The sequence below is a fragment of the Vigna angularis genome, chromosome 1, assembly GCF_016808095.1.
Source record: "Vigna angularis cultivar LongXiaoDou No.4 chromosome 1, ASM1680809v1, whole genome shotgun sequence".
Lineage (NCBI taxonomy): Eukaryota > Viridiplantae > Streptophyta > Magnoliopsida > Fabales > Fabaceae > Vigna > Vigna angularis.
In genome coordinates this window covers 32,342,512-32,358,418 of record NC_068970.1, presented here as the reverse complement: position 1 = coordinate 32,358,418, position 15,907 = coordinate 32,342,512, and the positions used below count along the sequence as shown (strand labels likewise).

The 15,907-nt window shown below is 34.5% G+C and overlaps 3 protein-coding genes across 3 annotated transcripts; all 3 read right to left on the bottom strand.

Moving 5' to 3' along the window:
• Nucleotides 1-3,091: 3,091 nt before the first annotated feature.
• LOC108327537 (uncharacterized) lies at nucleotides 3,092-4,207 on the bottom strand. Its single transcript, XM_017561231.1, has 2 exons — nucleotides 3,857-4,207; nucleotides 3,092-3,775 (listed from the first exon to the last, which is right to left on the bottom strand). Exons 1-2 carry the CDS (start codon nucleotides 4,205-4,207, stop codon nucleotides 3,092-3,094), a joined length of 1,035 nt encoding a protein of 344 aa, XP_017416720.1.
• A 112-nt stretch (nucleotides 4,208-4,319) lies between these two features.
• LOC128194802 (uncharacterized) lies at nucleotides 4,320-5,410 on the bottom strand. Its single transcript, XM_052870996.1, has 3 exons — nucleotides 5,212-5,410; nucleotides 4,846-5,052; nucleotides 4,320-4,771 (listed from the first exon to the last, which is right to left on the bottom strand). Exons 1-3 carry the CDS (start codon nucleotides 5,408-5,410, stop codon nucleotides 4,320-4,322), a joined length of 858 nt encoding a protein of 285 aa, XP_052726956.1.
• Nucleotides 5,411-12,514: 7,104 nt separating this feature from the next.
• Nucleotides 12,515-14,126, bottom strand: LOC128194792 (cytochrome P450 710A11-like). The gene is made up of 3 exons (XM_052870958.1): nucleotides 13,944-14,126; nucleotides 13,322-13,780; nucleotides 12,515-12,565 (listed from the first exon to the last, which is right to left on the bottom strand). Exons 1-3 carry the CDS (start codon nucleotides 14,124-14,126, stop codon nucleotides 12,515-12,517), a joined length of 693 nt encoding a protein of 230 aa, XP_052726918.1.
• Nucleotides 14,127-15,907: the final 1,781 nt, after the last annotated feature.

The following is a 15,907-nucleotide window of genomic DNA, read 5'->3' as shown; positions in this document are numbered from 1 at the left end:
AGATTTGCGTTTCCTCAACATGGCTTTTTAATTCTTACAAAGGTCAATGTTATGGAGAGGTATTTAATACGAGGATCTCATAAAGGTTTTCTACATAAATCTCAAACTCCTCTTTACAAAGAATCTAACACATTGAAGTATTGAAAAAGAATAATACTCTTTTTATACCTTCTTTTCTTCTCTATGCAAAAGATATCAATAAATTCAAATAAAGTATTTAAGTTTTTTATTTTACAATTAGTAAAATTATCTTGCTTCCTAGAAGAAAAGGAAGAATGACTTCAAGTTATTAATAATATAAAATATTAGTAATAATTGTTTCTTTTTATGAACACTTACCACCTTTAATTTTTCTTTCACTTTTTTTTCCTTGATATTTCTTCTTCTTCTCTTTCTCTCCCTCTCCTTTTTATTAAAAAAAAATAAATTATAAATATTTTAATTTTGGACACACATTTAAATTGTAATTTTCAAAAAGTCATGAAAGCGCTAAATTAACAACGGTTGTTATTAAGCCATGAGTTTCCTGGCCTTTGTTCCTTAGGGTGGGTTCACTTGGGGTTGATTGGGGGAGATGATTTGGGGGAGAGTGATTGAATGGATTTGAGGGGATTTGAGGGTAATTTTTTTTGTGTTTATTTGAGTGGATTTGAAGGTGATATTCAGTTAATTTAGGGGTAAAGTTTGTGAGAATTAGTGTAGGATTTGATTGATGTGACAGTTTTAAAAAATTTGTTTAATTGGTAGAAATTTAAGATTGCCAAAATACCCCTAAGTATTTAGGTGATATAAAATGATATTTGTTTATGTTATATTTATTTGTAAAAATGTTTATTAAGAGAAAAAGATTATAAATAATTATTAAAAATAATTTATAAAAAATAATTCAATTATAATTTAGTAAAATGAATTATTATTAAAATGTAGTATTTGTTTTGAATATAATTTAGTTCCAAGTAGTATGAATTTATTTGTAATGAAGTGAGATTTATTAATTTTAAATGAAGGCGATAATTAAAAACAGTTATACTTTTACATAACATAATATAAAAACAACGAACATAATAACATAGAAATATATTTAGAATAGATCGTGATGAAATTGCTTCAGTGAGGTTTGTAAGCAATCAAGCACATAAGTCAAGTACAAGAATAAGGTCATGTAATACACTGACCGAAGAGTAAGCAACTTAATCATTTAAATGGTGAAGAATTGAGTTAACATTTTGATTCAGGTGAGCAAATTGTCGGTTCATGTCGAGAGATAGGTTTGTCAAGTTATCTTCAATATGTTGAACCCGCACCTGCATTTGTTCCATACCCTGCATTCTGTGTTGCAAGTCTTGTACCCCCTCCACATTTGAGTCATCATATTAGGATTTGAAAGATGTGGAGGAGGTTCCACAGGGTTGGAATGATGGTGTGGTTGCTCTTCTTCTTCATCATCGCCGACATCGTGTTGCCAAACACCGTTGACATTAACAATATTCAACCTCTTCAAAGAATTAATTGAAAAATGATGTCTGGTCCCAATATGAGTGCTGGCATCGGCATCAACATTCACTCCACAATATTGCATGATTTGGGTGATAAGGACACCGTACGGAAGGGGTGTGTCACCGGCCTTGCATTTAAGCATATGCTGCATGATGTGATGAGGCCAATTGATAGCTATATTATTTTTAAGCACCCATATCATAAAGATATCCTCCTGCAATACCCTTGCAAAATTTGCAGGTCATGGAGTCAACATGTGCACAATAACATAATGTAGAAGTCTATCATCAATATTCAAAGATCCAACTGTTTTAACACGTTCACCCTACATTTCTGGTCTAACCATAGTAGCCAATGACATATCCCGATCATAGGGAAAGTCGTATGGGATAGTTGAATAACACAATTTTTGGCCCTGATACTTCAGATTAGCAACATTCAACCAATCAGCAGGTTTCAATCTAATTCTTGTCTTGTTGACCTCAGTGACCAAATATCCATTACCAGAAATCTTCAGATTTGAATAAAAAGCTTTGATCAAATCCGGATAAAAGGGTGCTTGCAACGTCACAAATTCAACCACTCCTTGAAACAGCAGATGCTGAGTAAAGAATAAGTTGGAACCGGCAAATGATTCGAAATTCATTATTTTTGGCACAACAATATTCCTTGTGTAGAAATCAGCTGTGTAGTTTTCCATCTGATGGCTATGACTAGGGATGGCAAAAAAATTCGCGCCCACGGATATCCGCCGATAAAATCTACGACCGATAGTTAATACCCGCGGATATTTACTACCCGCAACCCGTGGGTAGCGGATATTTTAATACCCGCTTATAAACGGGTCGAGTGCGGGTATTATACTATCCGTACTCGCGGATACCCGCTACCCGCAAAAAATAAAAATAAAAATTTAATTTATATTTTATTAAGTTAAATTTAGTTAAAATTAATATTAATTTATATTTTACAAGATTAAATTTAATTAAAATTGAATTTAAATTTATATTTAATTTAATTTATATTATATTTTATATTTTTTGTAATTCTATTTAAATTATTTTAATAATTTATTAAAATATATTTTTTTAAAATATTTGCGGGTATCCGCGGATATCCACGGGTATCCGCGGGTTTTAAAATACCCGCGGATATTTTTTAAGCGGGTATCCATGCGGGTAGCGGGTGGATTTTTTTTTGTCGGGTCGGGTTGCGGGTAGGCACTATCCGTGCCCGACCCGACCCGTTGTCATCCCTAGCTATGACTGAAGAAACGACGCTGATCTAATTGTTCTGCAATAGATGGTCTGACATCGACTACATCTTCTGGCTGAGTCACAGATTCTTTTCCCTTATGATTTTTTCTAGGCCTTTTGCTTGATGATGAGGCCATTTAACAATTTCTTCAACAAAACCATACATAAAAACATGCACAAAGTTAAGTGATAACAAATTAAAGAATATTAATAATAACAAAAATTAAAGACAAATTATTAGTACATAACCATAACCTTAACTTCAATATTGAACATGGATGAAGGCCAACATGTAATAGTATAAATGCAAAATATAACTACAAAGTAAGCAAAACATTCTAACATTCACCACCAGAGATCATTTTACATAACTTGTTCCACCTCTTGTGCGGTGGAAGTCCCATTAACCTCTTTGTACATGTGGGGTTTGAACATAAGAAATCATAACATTGATCGAGCAAGTTTTCATCAGCAATATTCATAGCACTCAACATTTCATAAATGTCACCCTCTGTGTATGTGTATGTGGAGTTGCGACGGAGTATTTGATTTCTATCTTCCATAGCTGAGACTTGACGCACGACAGCACCAGAAATTACACCGAAGTGAACATTTGTAGAGTCAAGTACATTTGTGAAACCATCGAGGCTAGTGGTCAACTTATCAAATTGGGCATCTATCACATCGACCATAGGTGCCTTCCTTTTTGAACCTCGTGAGGATGATGTTCCTCCAGATGGAACGGATGGCACAGATTGAGTCTGCCCTGGACTATACTCATCAACGGATGAAGGAGGTGATGGTGGAGTTGGGTCTCTATACTCCTGATAGGTAGGCTCTTCAGGAATGTACTCCACATTCTGATTCAAATCAACCTGTACACGAGGCGCAACCCGCTGACGACGCGCTTGTCGAGCGGTCCTTACACCACTCCCAGTTGCTCGATCCGCAGCCCATAACTCGACCATTAAATCGTAGTGTCTGATGCTATTCACTCTCCAATTTGTTGCATTTGGCCTCGACTGAAAAAACATACATGAAACAGATATAGTTTGAACTTATGTATTTGAAAAATCTGTCGTCTCTGAATATTTAACAAATACCTGAATGAGGTCAGCCCACACTTCGTCCTCAGCTTCAAATCTCATAGTTACGGCGTTCCAACCAAAACCGCTCAATCCACCAAAGAGGTCATGAACCTCACGCCATCTGTCTTTCAATACCTTTTGACGATTTTTGACATTATTTTTACTAACATTAACATAACCACAACTATGAAGGTATTGAACCATGTTATTATACGTTTGGGTGGTCCAGCTGCCATCAATCCTATTACCCAAACGAGTCTCCTCGATCATAGAATGCAAAAGCCTAGCATCCATGTCCTTAGTCCATTTAATGAACTCTCGTGTACCGGCAGATGACTCAATGGTTGCTCCCTTACCCCTGTCCATATTATTCCTATTTCATAAAGAAAATGGTTACAAGTGAAGTTCAGTTAATCATAAAACCAAGTTGATGTCATGTTCAAACAACAGAGTCATAATAAAATATCATTTACAATAACTATGAATTTTGATAATCTCGCCACATTTCATCAGCTATGGCATCCCTAATAGTACTACCAACCCTATAATCATCTTCTCGAACTTGAGAAGATGACACATTATGCTCTTCCCTTTCATTTAAGTCATTATCAACCTCATTAAGCAATGGGTCATCGTTATCAACTTCACGGATAAAGTTGTGTAGGATACAACAAGTTAAAATAATGTTTGTCATTGTCTCCAATCCATAATGTGGTTCAGTGCCACTTGCAATGATAGGAAACCTTTTCTTCAACACACCAAATGTTCTTTCTATAACATTTCTCAATGATGAATGTCTATGGTTAAAGAGCTCGCGTGCATTTTGTGGTCCTTTGCGTGTGAATTCTTTAAGGTGATATCGCACGCCTCTATATGGTGTCATTATCGTACTTTTAAGCATAAATCCAGCGTCGCCAAGATAGTACTTACCTACAATAATGCATAACATCAGCATTTACTAACTAATAAACAACCAATCATAACATCCCAATGAAGACACTTACCTTGGGGGATAACCAACGGATCATCTCGATCAAGAGCATTTTTTAAGATTCTAGAATCAGATGTTGTTCCTTCCCACCCGGCTAGAACGTATGTGAATTTCATATCAAAGTCACATGCGGCAAACACATTTTGAGTTGGCCAATCTTTTCTTCCACGAAATCTCGGAGCATCTGTTCTTGGTACTCTCACACGAACATGAGTACCATCTACGGTCAAAAGCTAGTGCAACTGTGTATTGTGTGACTAATGCATGCGAGAATCGTCACTGTTGAAGTGAATCTTCACTGTTCAAGAGAATCTTCACTGTTGAAGACCTGTAATAAGCTAAACCTCAGGAATCTCTGCCATTTACAGCTTTGAATAACTCAGATGCATAGTAGCCAAATTTTCGGTTTCAATGCATGGAATTTGGAAATGTTTGAGGGGCATATGAGACATTTCGTCTAGGATCCCTCCAAATCGCCGCTTTCCCGCGGGTGACGGAAAAGGTCCCCATCCCGCAATTGCCTCCCATTCCTTCCGCACGGTTCTTATCAAACGAACACGACTTTCACTTCGTTTCATCGCTCCCAAATCAACGTTAACAGTAAAATAACCCCAAGTGAACACATCATTAAAGATATGTCATTTTTATTATAAAATATAAAAATGAAAGTTCTGATGTGAAATGTGAACTACTCCAACATCATTAACGTCGCCCTTAGTAATGCACAATTTCACGATAATAATTCAATTTAAACATCAATAACTTGAAATATTTTTTTAATATATACTCCTATACTCACTATTTATATTTGTTGTAATCGACTAAATTGAAATAATTTTTGAAATCTAAGGACCCACTTAAATATAACATCTTGTTATTAACTGTATGCACAAATTTAAAAAGCATAATTTTATAGTAGTATAGCTGTAAAAAAATTATTCTTTCAACTAATTAAAATTACTTTAAACATGATTTTTAAAATAATGATTTTATCATCCATAATAATTTGAAATTGGATAACGATGTAAAATTTTATATTTTAATTAAATTCTTTAAGTATAACAAGAAAAAAAGAATACTTTGATGCTATCAATTATTATTATTATTATTATTATTATTATTATTATTATTATTATTATTATTATTATTATTATTTAGAAAAGCTCCCTCCATAATTATTTTTCTTCATAATGATAACACAAGCAGCAACAAGGTGGTCGGGAAAAAAGTAGTATAAGAGCAAGTTGAAGACTTTTGGATAATTGATTAACATGTTCATTGGACAGGGTTAGAGGTTTCGACTAGTAGACAAGGACAACTTTGGCTACATAAATTCTAAGAATTCCTCGTGAAAGGTAAAAAACAAAATATTAAAATTATATTTTAATTATTCAATTCTTTTTAAATTATTTATCATATGAGAAACTTACTATCCAGCTGTACAAAGTGATTATAATATATTCAATTTGAAACGAGATTATACTAAAATATAAGGAATAAACAAAAAATAAGTGCCATATGTTAATATTAAAAGGATACTGCTGTTTTTAGTCCTATGACAAATACTAGTTATTTTCAACTTGCTTCCTACATTTTACTGTCGATTATTACTTAAATTAAACATAGTGTCATATTCAAAATTTAACCTAAAAGAAATAATACAATAAAGAAAAATAATCTTTGGACACTTCACCTATCACTTTAAAATTCACTTTTAAAGGTAATGTGGTTATTATAAAGGGTTTTTTTAAAGGTATTTTGATTATTATAATTGGTTAAACATGTTTTTTTAGTCTCTTTTACGTGGACTTGAAATTTGGAATTATTTTAAATTTTTTGATAAATTTTTTTTTAACCTAATAACACGAAATTTTTTGAATTTATTAGATGGTGTTTTAAATTGATATTTGAATTGAAAAATGTCAAACAATATAAAGTTTAATCACTAACACGAATTATATTTAACACATCTAAACAATTGAACGGGATTAGATTGAAAATATTATACTCGTTCATTTTTTAAAGTTTAAGATTAATTTTATCAAAATTTAGAATATTAACAAATTTTAATTTTATGTCCAAATTTAGAGATTGAAAACATATTTAATCATATTAGAAAATCCAAATAAATTCATATTAAAAATTATTATAAACTTTGATATTTCAACTTCAATGACACTCAAAAATATTTCTATTATTTGTCGTCAATAAACTAAAAAAAATATTACAAAAAATATAGGAAACCACACTAAACACATGCTGTAACATCTCGATTATATAATAACGAATATTATATAATATAGACGTCAACATACCAATAAAGAGAACAGTCGGAGTATGACGTGTAATTAAATATGAAATTACAGTTATCCAGAAATAAAAGAAACTGAAAATTTAAACTTGAACAGTTGAAAGGATTAAACACTAAAAGTGTTCAATCAAGAAATTCCTAAGAAGACTACTCCGCAACATCAGTAATCTCCAACTCTTGCCCCAAGGGAATCTCCGCGACAACATCTGCTCCCATCCAAGTGGATGATCATCGCCAAAGAAACATACCCAAACAGCACATAACAAAAACAATGCAAGGGTGAGCTAGATATAAAAAGCATGTTATACATATATCACAGTTAATTCATGTCATCATACATAGATACATATAAAGGAACAATTAAAACATGTTTGTTAAACCACAACCCACACATCTTTACACTCGCATAGTCTGCTGGCACTCCCCAACACTATGCAAGGTAAATCCACACACGACTCATCCTTACACTCGCATAGTCTGCTGGCACTCCCCAACACTATACAAGGTAAATCCACACACACGACTCATCCGAATTTGTATAACTGTCGAACCAACAGTCGTCTTTGCACTTGCATAGTTCTGCTGGCACTTCCCAACACTATGCAAGGTAAATCCCCAACCTGCCTATATCTACCATTAAAGGCTATAGACGAGGACCTCCCTCTACTCTCACCACTGACACTGTTCTTCTCTATATGAGCATAACAATACTTTCAGTGTAGGGATAGACAGACCGATCCTAGGTTCACTACAGTTATACCGAACAACCACAACGCCACATAACCACTTATAGTCATCTCTCCGTGAGATGCCTACTTCATACTCACATACCTCATTTACATTTACAATTGTATCATATTTCATACATTCTCATTCCACATACATCACATCACATTTATACATTTCAAATATTTGCACACTTAATCCAACCCAAGAGCAAAGGAACTTAGAATCCAACATATTTGTAGAATACTATTTAAACAAGTACTATTCACCGAACACTGTGGAACAAACGCTACTAGACGAACGCCATTTTCCAAACACCAGGCCGAACCCTATTTGGACGAACGTCATTTTCCAAACACCAGGCCGAACACTATTTGGACGAACGTCATCTAAACGATCTGGACGAACGCTGTCTGTATATAGTTATACTGCCGAACGCTAAAATCAAGCTCCAGATGGAACACTATTCGGCCGAACGCTAAAACTGAATACCTCACTCAAATTGGATACTGCGAGGACGAACGTTAAAATTGAGCACTTAGGCTTGACACTAAACACCAAAAGAACAAACGCTAATATCAAACTCTTAGGCTCGACATTAAAGCACCACACCTTATTAAACCAAAATTATTTGGCCGAACACTATTTGAACGAACGCGAAGATTGAACCTCATTAAGATCGAACGCTAAGTTTTGACGAGCACTACCTTCGGGAAAACATCATAGAGGACGAACGTTCTCTATGAACAATCACTAACAGTATGAACCTTCTCAAGACCGAACGTTTACTAATTCATAATATGACTGAACACTTTAGATTGAAGCCTGATACTATCTGATCAAGATCGAACGTTAACAATCACTGGTATCCCAAGGTAGAACGCATACAATCTAAACCTCAGAATACCTAATCCAGATCGAACGCTATAAATCACTAATCACATAATAATACCGAACGCGCAAGATTCAAACTTAAGACTATCAAATTAAGACCGAACGCTTACTAATACTCCAAAATCGGATGTTCAAGATTTCAACCTAAAAATCCAAATTAATACCGAACGCACGCAATCACTTATACACCAATAACGAACGGTTAAGATCCGAACCTAAGAATCATAATTAAGTCCGAACGCTCACAAGTTCAACCTGAGAATGCATCATCAAAACCGAACGCTACAAGCTAAACCTGAGACTACCTCATCGAATTCGAACGCTTACAATTATTAATACAAAACCAAGACCGAACGCTAAAGATCACTGTAAATATCAATTTAAGGACGGATGTCTACAACCACTATTACCTCAAAACCGAACGCTCGAGATTGAAACCTGAAATACCAAATTGAGGATGAACGCTCACAATTACAATTAAACAAAGGCCGAACGTTCAAGATGGAAATCTAAGATGCTAACTTAAAGCCGAACGCTCACATTCCGAATGAAACTAAGGCCGAACGCGCAAGAGCTAAACTTCAGAATATCAAGTTAAGAACGAACACTCGAGATTGAATTCTTAATTAAGGACGAACGCCTAAAATAACTTATTCACTATATACATTTTGGACGAACGCTCAATATAATACTAGCTTTACCTAAGGACGAACGCGAACGCTCGTTAAATTAGAACACCAAAACCGAACGCTCATACTATTTGGCCGACCACTAATTGGTCGAGCCATTTGGAACGAACGCGCGATTCTGCAGAATTCTGCAGAATCGAACTCAGATTTCCAGAAACCCAAAAACTCACAATTTTTATCCCCTTCTTCCCAGATTTACATCAAATACAACATATTTCAACAATCAAACAAAAAATCTAACTCCCCTTACCTCTAGAAGACTTCCTTTGATCTTAGAAATGTAGTGTCTGGATCTCCTTCCAACTCCAAAAGCTCTCCACTTCAACTCTCCCAGAATTTGCAGCAACCTTACACTCCTCTAGATGCAGCACCGAACACCCCTCTTGAATCAATCTCCTCCAAGACTTGAAATCCAAGGCCTCTTTGCAACTCCAGCAACTCTGAACTTCACCTCTCTCACAAACTTGCAGCAAGGATTTCCCTCTCCCCGTGCAGAACCCATTACCCCTTTTTATCTTCTACGCATTGTGTTTGCTGAATGGTGCCAAAAATGAGAGCAAAACCCGGACGTGTTGCTCCCCATCTTCCAAATAAAACAAAATCCTCCTCTTTCTATGACAATTGGTGCTTCCCAGCACTAATTGCTTTTCCCTTATCTCATTTTAAAATAAAAAAAATAGGTCCTTACACATGCAATCAAACATAAACAAATTATACATATTATAAAAAACTCTAAAAAAAATATGGTGGCATGAAACCAAATCACTTATACTCTTATCTATGTATAAAAATATATTCATTGTTCCTTTTTGTTGATTTGCAACAATTTGAAGAAAAAAGAAAATGAGAAGAGTTGTGAATACTATTCCTCTCAACATAGAAAATTTTGGACAAAAAACTCCTTGTTAACATATGCAATTATTTTTTATCCTTGCTTTAATTTAATTTTTCCCACTGTTTTGTATGCAGAGATTCCTTTTCATAATTAATTTCATTTTCTTTAAGAATGATCAAAATATTATTCATACTCTTCTAACTTATATCCACAACAAAAACATTAATTACAATAATAATTAATGTATAATAATTTTTGTTTTATTACAATATAATATTTAACTAAAATCATTTTCAAACAATCACATATTAATTTTATTTACAATTTATTATATTAATTAATTTTTTTTAATTTAAAATTAATCATTTACATTTTATTCTTCATTAATTTTAGCTAAATATATTTTATTTTATATTCATTTATAATTTTACCTATTAATTCATTGAAAGATAATTTTATCGGTCACACCAATTAAATGAACTTTAGCCATCAAAATCACTTTCAAATTCCTTAAAAGGAACAACAGCACTTTATTATTTAATCTCCCCCAAATTCAACTACTTACTCACGCTCAAATAATCATTTAAAAAAAAATAAGTCTAAGAATTCAAGATACTACTCGTTAGTTCATAAAATCTTGACATATCAAAATAGAATTATTCTCCAACCAAAATAGCGGAAAATCATTCTTTAGACCCTGCTTCAAAACATAAATAACTCTAATAAACTAGGATAAAGAAAAGTGTACACCCAAAAAAACAGAAAAACTATAAACATATTTATTTCTATTGTCTTTTAAAAATTTTGACACATATATTCAAATCAAGACAACTCTAAATTGTATAATTCACCTTAAACTAATTAACAAATTAAATCTATCAAATAATTTTCTTAAAAAAAAAACACTTTGTTCTCCGGTATTAAAACATTTCAACATCAAAATATCATAAACAAGAGTTACTCATATATAATTATTAGAAAATAAACCTTTATATTTATAAAAAAAATGGTAAATATAAATAGATCCATAAAAAGTACATGAAATATAACTACAAAAAGCTCTATGTAGCATCCAAAATTGGTTTGGTGGAGTTAGAGGGTCATGGCCTGAAGTAGAAATGTAGATAGTTTAGTAGTGTGGTGGACCACACAGCGAAGACATAGCAGACCTATTTTGGGGAAGTGTTGTAAGAGAACCTCTGCATCATCTAATAGGCCCAATAAATAAACATTTACCTGTAATCAATTCACTACTCAACTCAATTTTCTGAAACCTTCTATCTTCTTTCATACGTGTCATCCAATCACTTTTTAGTGCATTTACTTCTACTTTAGCATTCACCTAGGGAGAATTCAAAATTCAATAGTCAAGTTGAAAGCAACATCCTTAACATGTCAAGTTCATACAACATGACATTAATAAAATATTATTTTAGTGGACATCCTATGAATGAGTTTTTTTTTTAATAAAAACATTATTTTAGTGTCCATGATTGTCTTCAGTTTTGTGAGAAACCTTGGTATGCCATTAAATGTCAGAAGAGATACAAAGAACAATTTATATCCAACCTGTCACACTAATGATGGATAAGAAATAATAGAGCTGAAAAAAGAGAAAACGAAAGAAGAAACATATAAGAGACAGAATCCAAAAATAAGGGGTTTGGCTACAAAGAAATAGGTGAGAACGAACATAAAAATAAAAGAAAAATTATATTGAAAAAAAAAAAAACTATAATGGATTTCATACACAATGTAACATGTTTACGTGCTTCATTTATCGCCAAGGCACTGTGTAACATGTTTCTCCCTCTTAAGTAAACGTTTCGACTGGAGAGAAAGAAAAAAATATTTAAACTCGTGAGATTATTAGATATAGTAATAACGATTTTTAAATCATTTTATACATACATCTAACCCAAAGTTTCTTCACCTTTTTTATCAAAGCAATAAATTAAAAATTGTATCCTCATTGGTAAAATTTCGTTAAAATGGAACTCCCGTATGAATCTTACAATATCATCCTTGAGCACAAGGCAGAAGTTCTTATTAAACCCTGTGCCTTTAAAATACAACTTTAGTTTTATTTTCAAACTTTTTCTTTATGTACCCCCTTTGTTACTAACTGCATCCCATTGTAATAATAAAAAGACTAAAATATCCTCCCTCATTGCACCATGTCATTATGTTGCTGGAGCTGTCGTTGTTGCTACTGTAGCCTCTTCTGTCATTCCTGCTGCTGCGTCATCACCTTTGCACCTCCGTTGTCCATTGCACTCTGAGAGGAAGGAAAGAGTCATTTATAATTTATGTTCCGAAAATCTAATTTTAGAAAACATCATGTAAGTCTCGAAAAATTTGTTCTGAAAATTCTATTTTATAAAGCTCGTTCCAAAATGTATTTTATGTATTCCAGAAAACTTGTTTCATAAATCTTATTTTGAAAAATATAAAAAACTAGTTTCATAAATTTTTAAAATAAATGATAACAAAAGTTACTTTTATAAAGAATAAAATATCATTTTAACATACACTTAGAAATTATGAAGATACAAGAAGAAATAACCTTATTTTCATTATTCAAATTTGGGACCGTCGGCCTTTCTATAAGACCAAACGCAAGGCCTATGTGAAAAACACACTAACGCAACTTTAGTAAAAGGTGTCAATGAATAAATAAACATTAGGAATTTATTATTGGTACCGAATGTTTTTGCCAAAAATCATCCTCAACTCTAAATTTTTTTTTTTCAAAACCAACCCTTGGATATGATGTGGTTTCTGCATTATTATTAGGTTAAACCCATTTAGTTGTCCCTATTTAGGTGGGTTTTTATACCCGTTTTATTAGAATCCTCAATTGAGTCCTAAAAAGTGCTAATTTGAACCAATTGAACCCCTGCTGTTAAATTAGCTTAACAGGGTTAAGTTTTTTTATGAGGTGCGAGGTTGACTGGACAATTTTTCAAACGTGTCATTCATGTAGTTTTATACGTGGAAATTTTACAGTATTTAACATTTTAAAAATAGTAACGTTTTCAAATACTTGGTCCTCCTGTCTCTTCTTCGAGAACCGCTCCTGGTGGAACCATTGAAACGCCGACTCAAACGTCGACGGGAACACGATCGTCCCCTTTGGTATCGTGTACGACTCCGTCAGGGCGAACCTCTCCGCCGCGATATGCGGCACCAGCGTCGCCGGCGACCGAAACCTCACTACCTCACGGACCACCACCCACAGCAGCGACGACGTGGACTCATCCTGCGCCACAAAGAGGTAACCACCAATCTCGGAGTCGGCGGAGAACGGTGTCACCGGCTCTCCGGTGAGCTTGGCCTCCTCGATTTCCTTGAGTGTTTCCTGCATCCAGCAGTCAATCAGACACGAAGGATCTTCCCTTTTCTGCATCCTGGTTTTGCTCATCTCAGTGTAGGTGGCCAGCGTTTTGATGAGCCGGTCCACAGATGAACAAATTTGGGCTTGACGGGAAAACTATCAACGTTAACAGCTCTCTATTGTCTATTGACAAACTGGGAAACATGGGCACAAAATTGAGCACCGTTATTCCTTACAGCAGGTTGCACAGTTCAATCTATCGGCCTCTGGTGGATGGTTTCGTGAAGAAAGCAACGCTTTGGAAAATGAAGAGAATGACCTCGGTGGCGCCATTTGGGGCGTGCTTCAGTTCGAGAACGGTTGGGAATGTGTCAGCAATAGATATGGTCCTTGGAGGTGGGGTTGAGTGGAGAATCCATGGGGCAAATTCTATGGTGAAGGTTAACAAAACGATGCAATGCCTTGGGTTTGTGGATGCAGGTTTGGAGCCTGGAAGTCCCATAACAATTTCTGTTGTTATCGGTGGGTATCAGATGGAGGAAAATCTTTTAGAGTTTGATCTTGCTTCCTCAAGATTTGGTTTTAGCTCCTCCCTTTTACTCCACAATGCTACCTGTTCCCATTTCAGACTCCTTTGAGTTTTCCCTTCAACATTTCCTTAATTTCGTGACCAATAAATTTCATTTTCCCTTGTAATCGTATTTATCACGTCTTGTATTTTTAGTCAAAGTCATTCACATTCTCGGTTTCGGTCTCTTCTATATCTCGTTAACTATGTCGATATTCAATAACAAAGAACAACTTTGCTATTATTTAATAATATGTATTTTATAATGGTTTAATTTCTTTGGCAACCTAGGACTTGAGGTGATCGAGGATGATAAACTGCTGGAGCGCGGTGTAGGTGAAGAGGGCTTTGGGGTGAAGTTGGGGGCGATGCGACGGCGGAGATTCTTGTGTTCTTGACCCATCATGTAGATGAGGTTGTGTTCGTCGAATAACTTCTTGCCGAAGGGGTGGCCCACTAGGTGGAAAGCATTGGGCCTGGCATTAGCGAAGACCTTGTGGGAGAGTTCAATGTCTTTGATGAAAACGATGAAGTTGCCGAAGTGGTGGACTTTGCCAAAGAGGACTGAAGGTCCTAGAAGTTGGTTGGATTGCGAACCAATGAGATTGCGTTTCCTAGGAAGGGCATGATGAAGGAAGGTCCTGGGATGGAAGCCTTCTTGGCAAGGTAGGAGATTTGTTTGAGGAGTTAGGTTAAATGTTAAATGTTGTGAAAATTTCACGTATAAAGCTACATGAATGACACGTTTAACAAATTAGTCATGTCAACTTCCAGGTCATAAAAAATTTAACTTCGTTAAGCTAATTTAACGGTAGGGGCCCAATTGATTCAAATTAACAATTTTTAGGACTCAATTGGGAATTCTAATAAAACGGGGATTAAAATGAGAAAAACCCACATAAATAGGGATACCTAAAGGGGTTTAACCTTATTATTAGGTGTGACTTCACATGCATAACATAAAGTAAGCAATTATATATTTCACAAAAACGTAACAGATATTCGTTTAAGTCGTATATCTAACTATAAAAGTTATCTTTTTAAAGTTATTTTTTATTGAAATTAAATTAATTACAATATTATACGTTTAATAATTTCAGAAGTCCTATTTTGTAGAATCATCTTAAATAGGTCATCGTATTTTATTTGATCTCAATTAGGTTCTTGTTTTTGTAAAATTGATTCAATTAGAACCTTGTGTTAATTAAACTGGACGATGTTAAAAATTTTGTGTGTTGGCTTGCTGACTGCGCAATTTTTAATGACATGACACAGTATGATTGCCTTAGGTGGAATTTATTTTATTTTAAGTTTTAAATAAGTTAAATTTAATCAAAACTCAACGTTTTCAATGCCAAGATGAAGTCTTACATCCCTGATTTCAAGCTTGCATTTGACCATTTCTGCATTCATGTTGGTGAGAGGGCTATTATAAATGAATTGGAGAAGAATTTGCAGCTTCTGCCTGCACGTGAAGGCTTCGAGGATGACGCTGAACAAATTTGGGAACACTTCGTTGAGTTCAATTTGGTACGAGTTGGCTTACACGGAGGCGAAGGGGCGGATGAGAAAGGGGAACTAAGTGTGGAAGATTGCGCTTAGGAGTGGATTCAAGTGTAAGAGTGCGGTGTGGGAAGCTCTCAGACATGTGAATCCCTCATCCAAGAGTCCCTGGGAAGATTGCTTTCATAAGTACCCTGTTGAGATTGCATAGT

Bases quoted from the DNA above. Each gene is read 5' to 3' on its own strand.
- LOC128194802 (XM_052870996.1), bottom strand. From the start codon at position 5,410: ATGAAACGAAGTGAAAGTCGTGTTCGTTTGATAAGAACCGTGCGGAAG. The intron at 5,053-5,211 runs GTTATTCAAAGC...TTTTGACCGTAG, and splicing joins TTTGGCTACTATGCATCTGA to ATGGTACTCATGTTCGTGTG. The intron at 4,772-4,845 runs GTAAGTGTCTTC...GCATTATTGTAG, and splicing joins TCCGTTGGTTATCCCCCAAG to GTAAGTACTATCTTGGCGAC.
- LOC128194792 (XM_052870958.1), bottom strand. From the start codon at position 14,126: ATGGGACTTCCAGGCTCCAAACCTGCATCCACAAACCCAAGGCATTGC. The intron at 13,781-13,943 runs GTCATTCTCTTC...TAACGTTGATAG, and splicing joins CCCCAAATGGCGCCACCGAG to TTTTCCCGTCAAGCCCAAAT. The intron at 12,566-13,321 runs GTTACTATTTTT...CCTTCCTCTCAG, and splicing joins AGGACCAAGTATTTGAAAAC to AGTGCAATGGACAACGGAGG.
- LOC108327537 (XM_017561231.1), bottom strand. From the start codon at position 4,207: ATGGACAGGGGTAAGGGAGCAACCATTGAGTCATCTGCCGGTACACGA. The intron at 3,776-3,856 runs GTATTTGTTAAA...ATGTTTTTTCAG, and splicing joins TGTGGGCTGACCTCATTCAG to TCGAGGCCAAATGCAACAAA.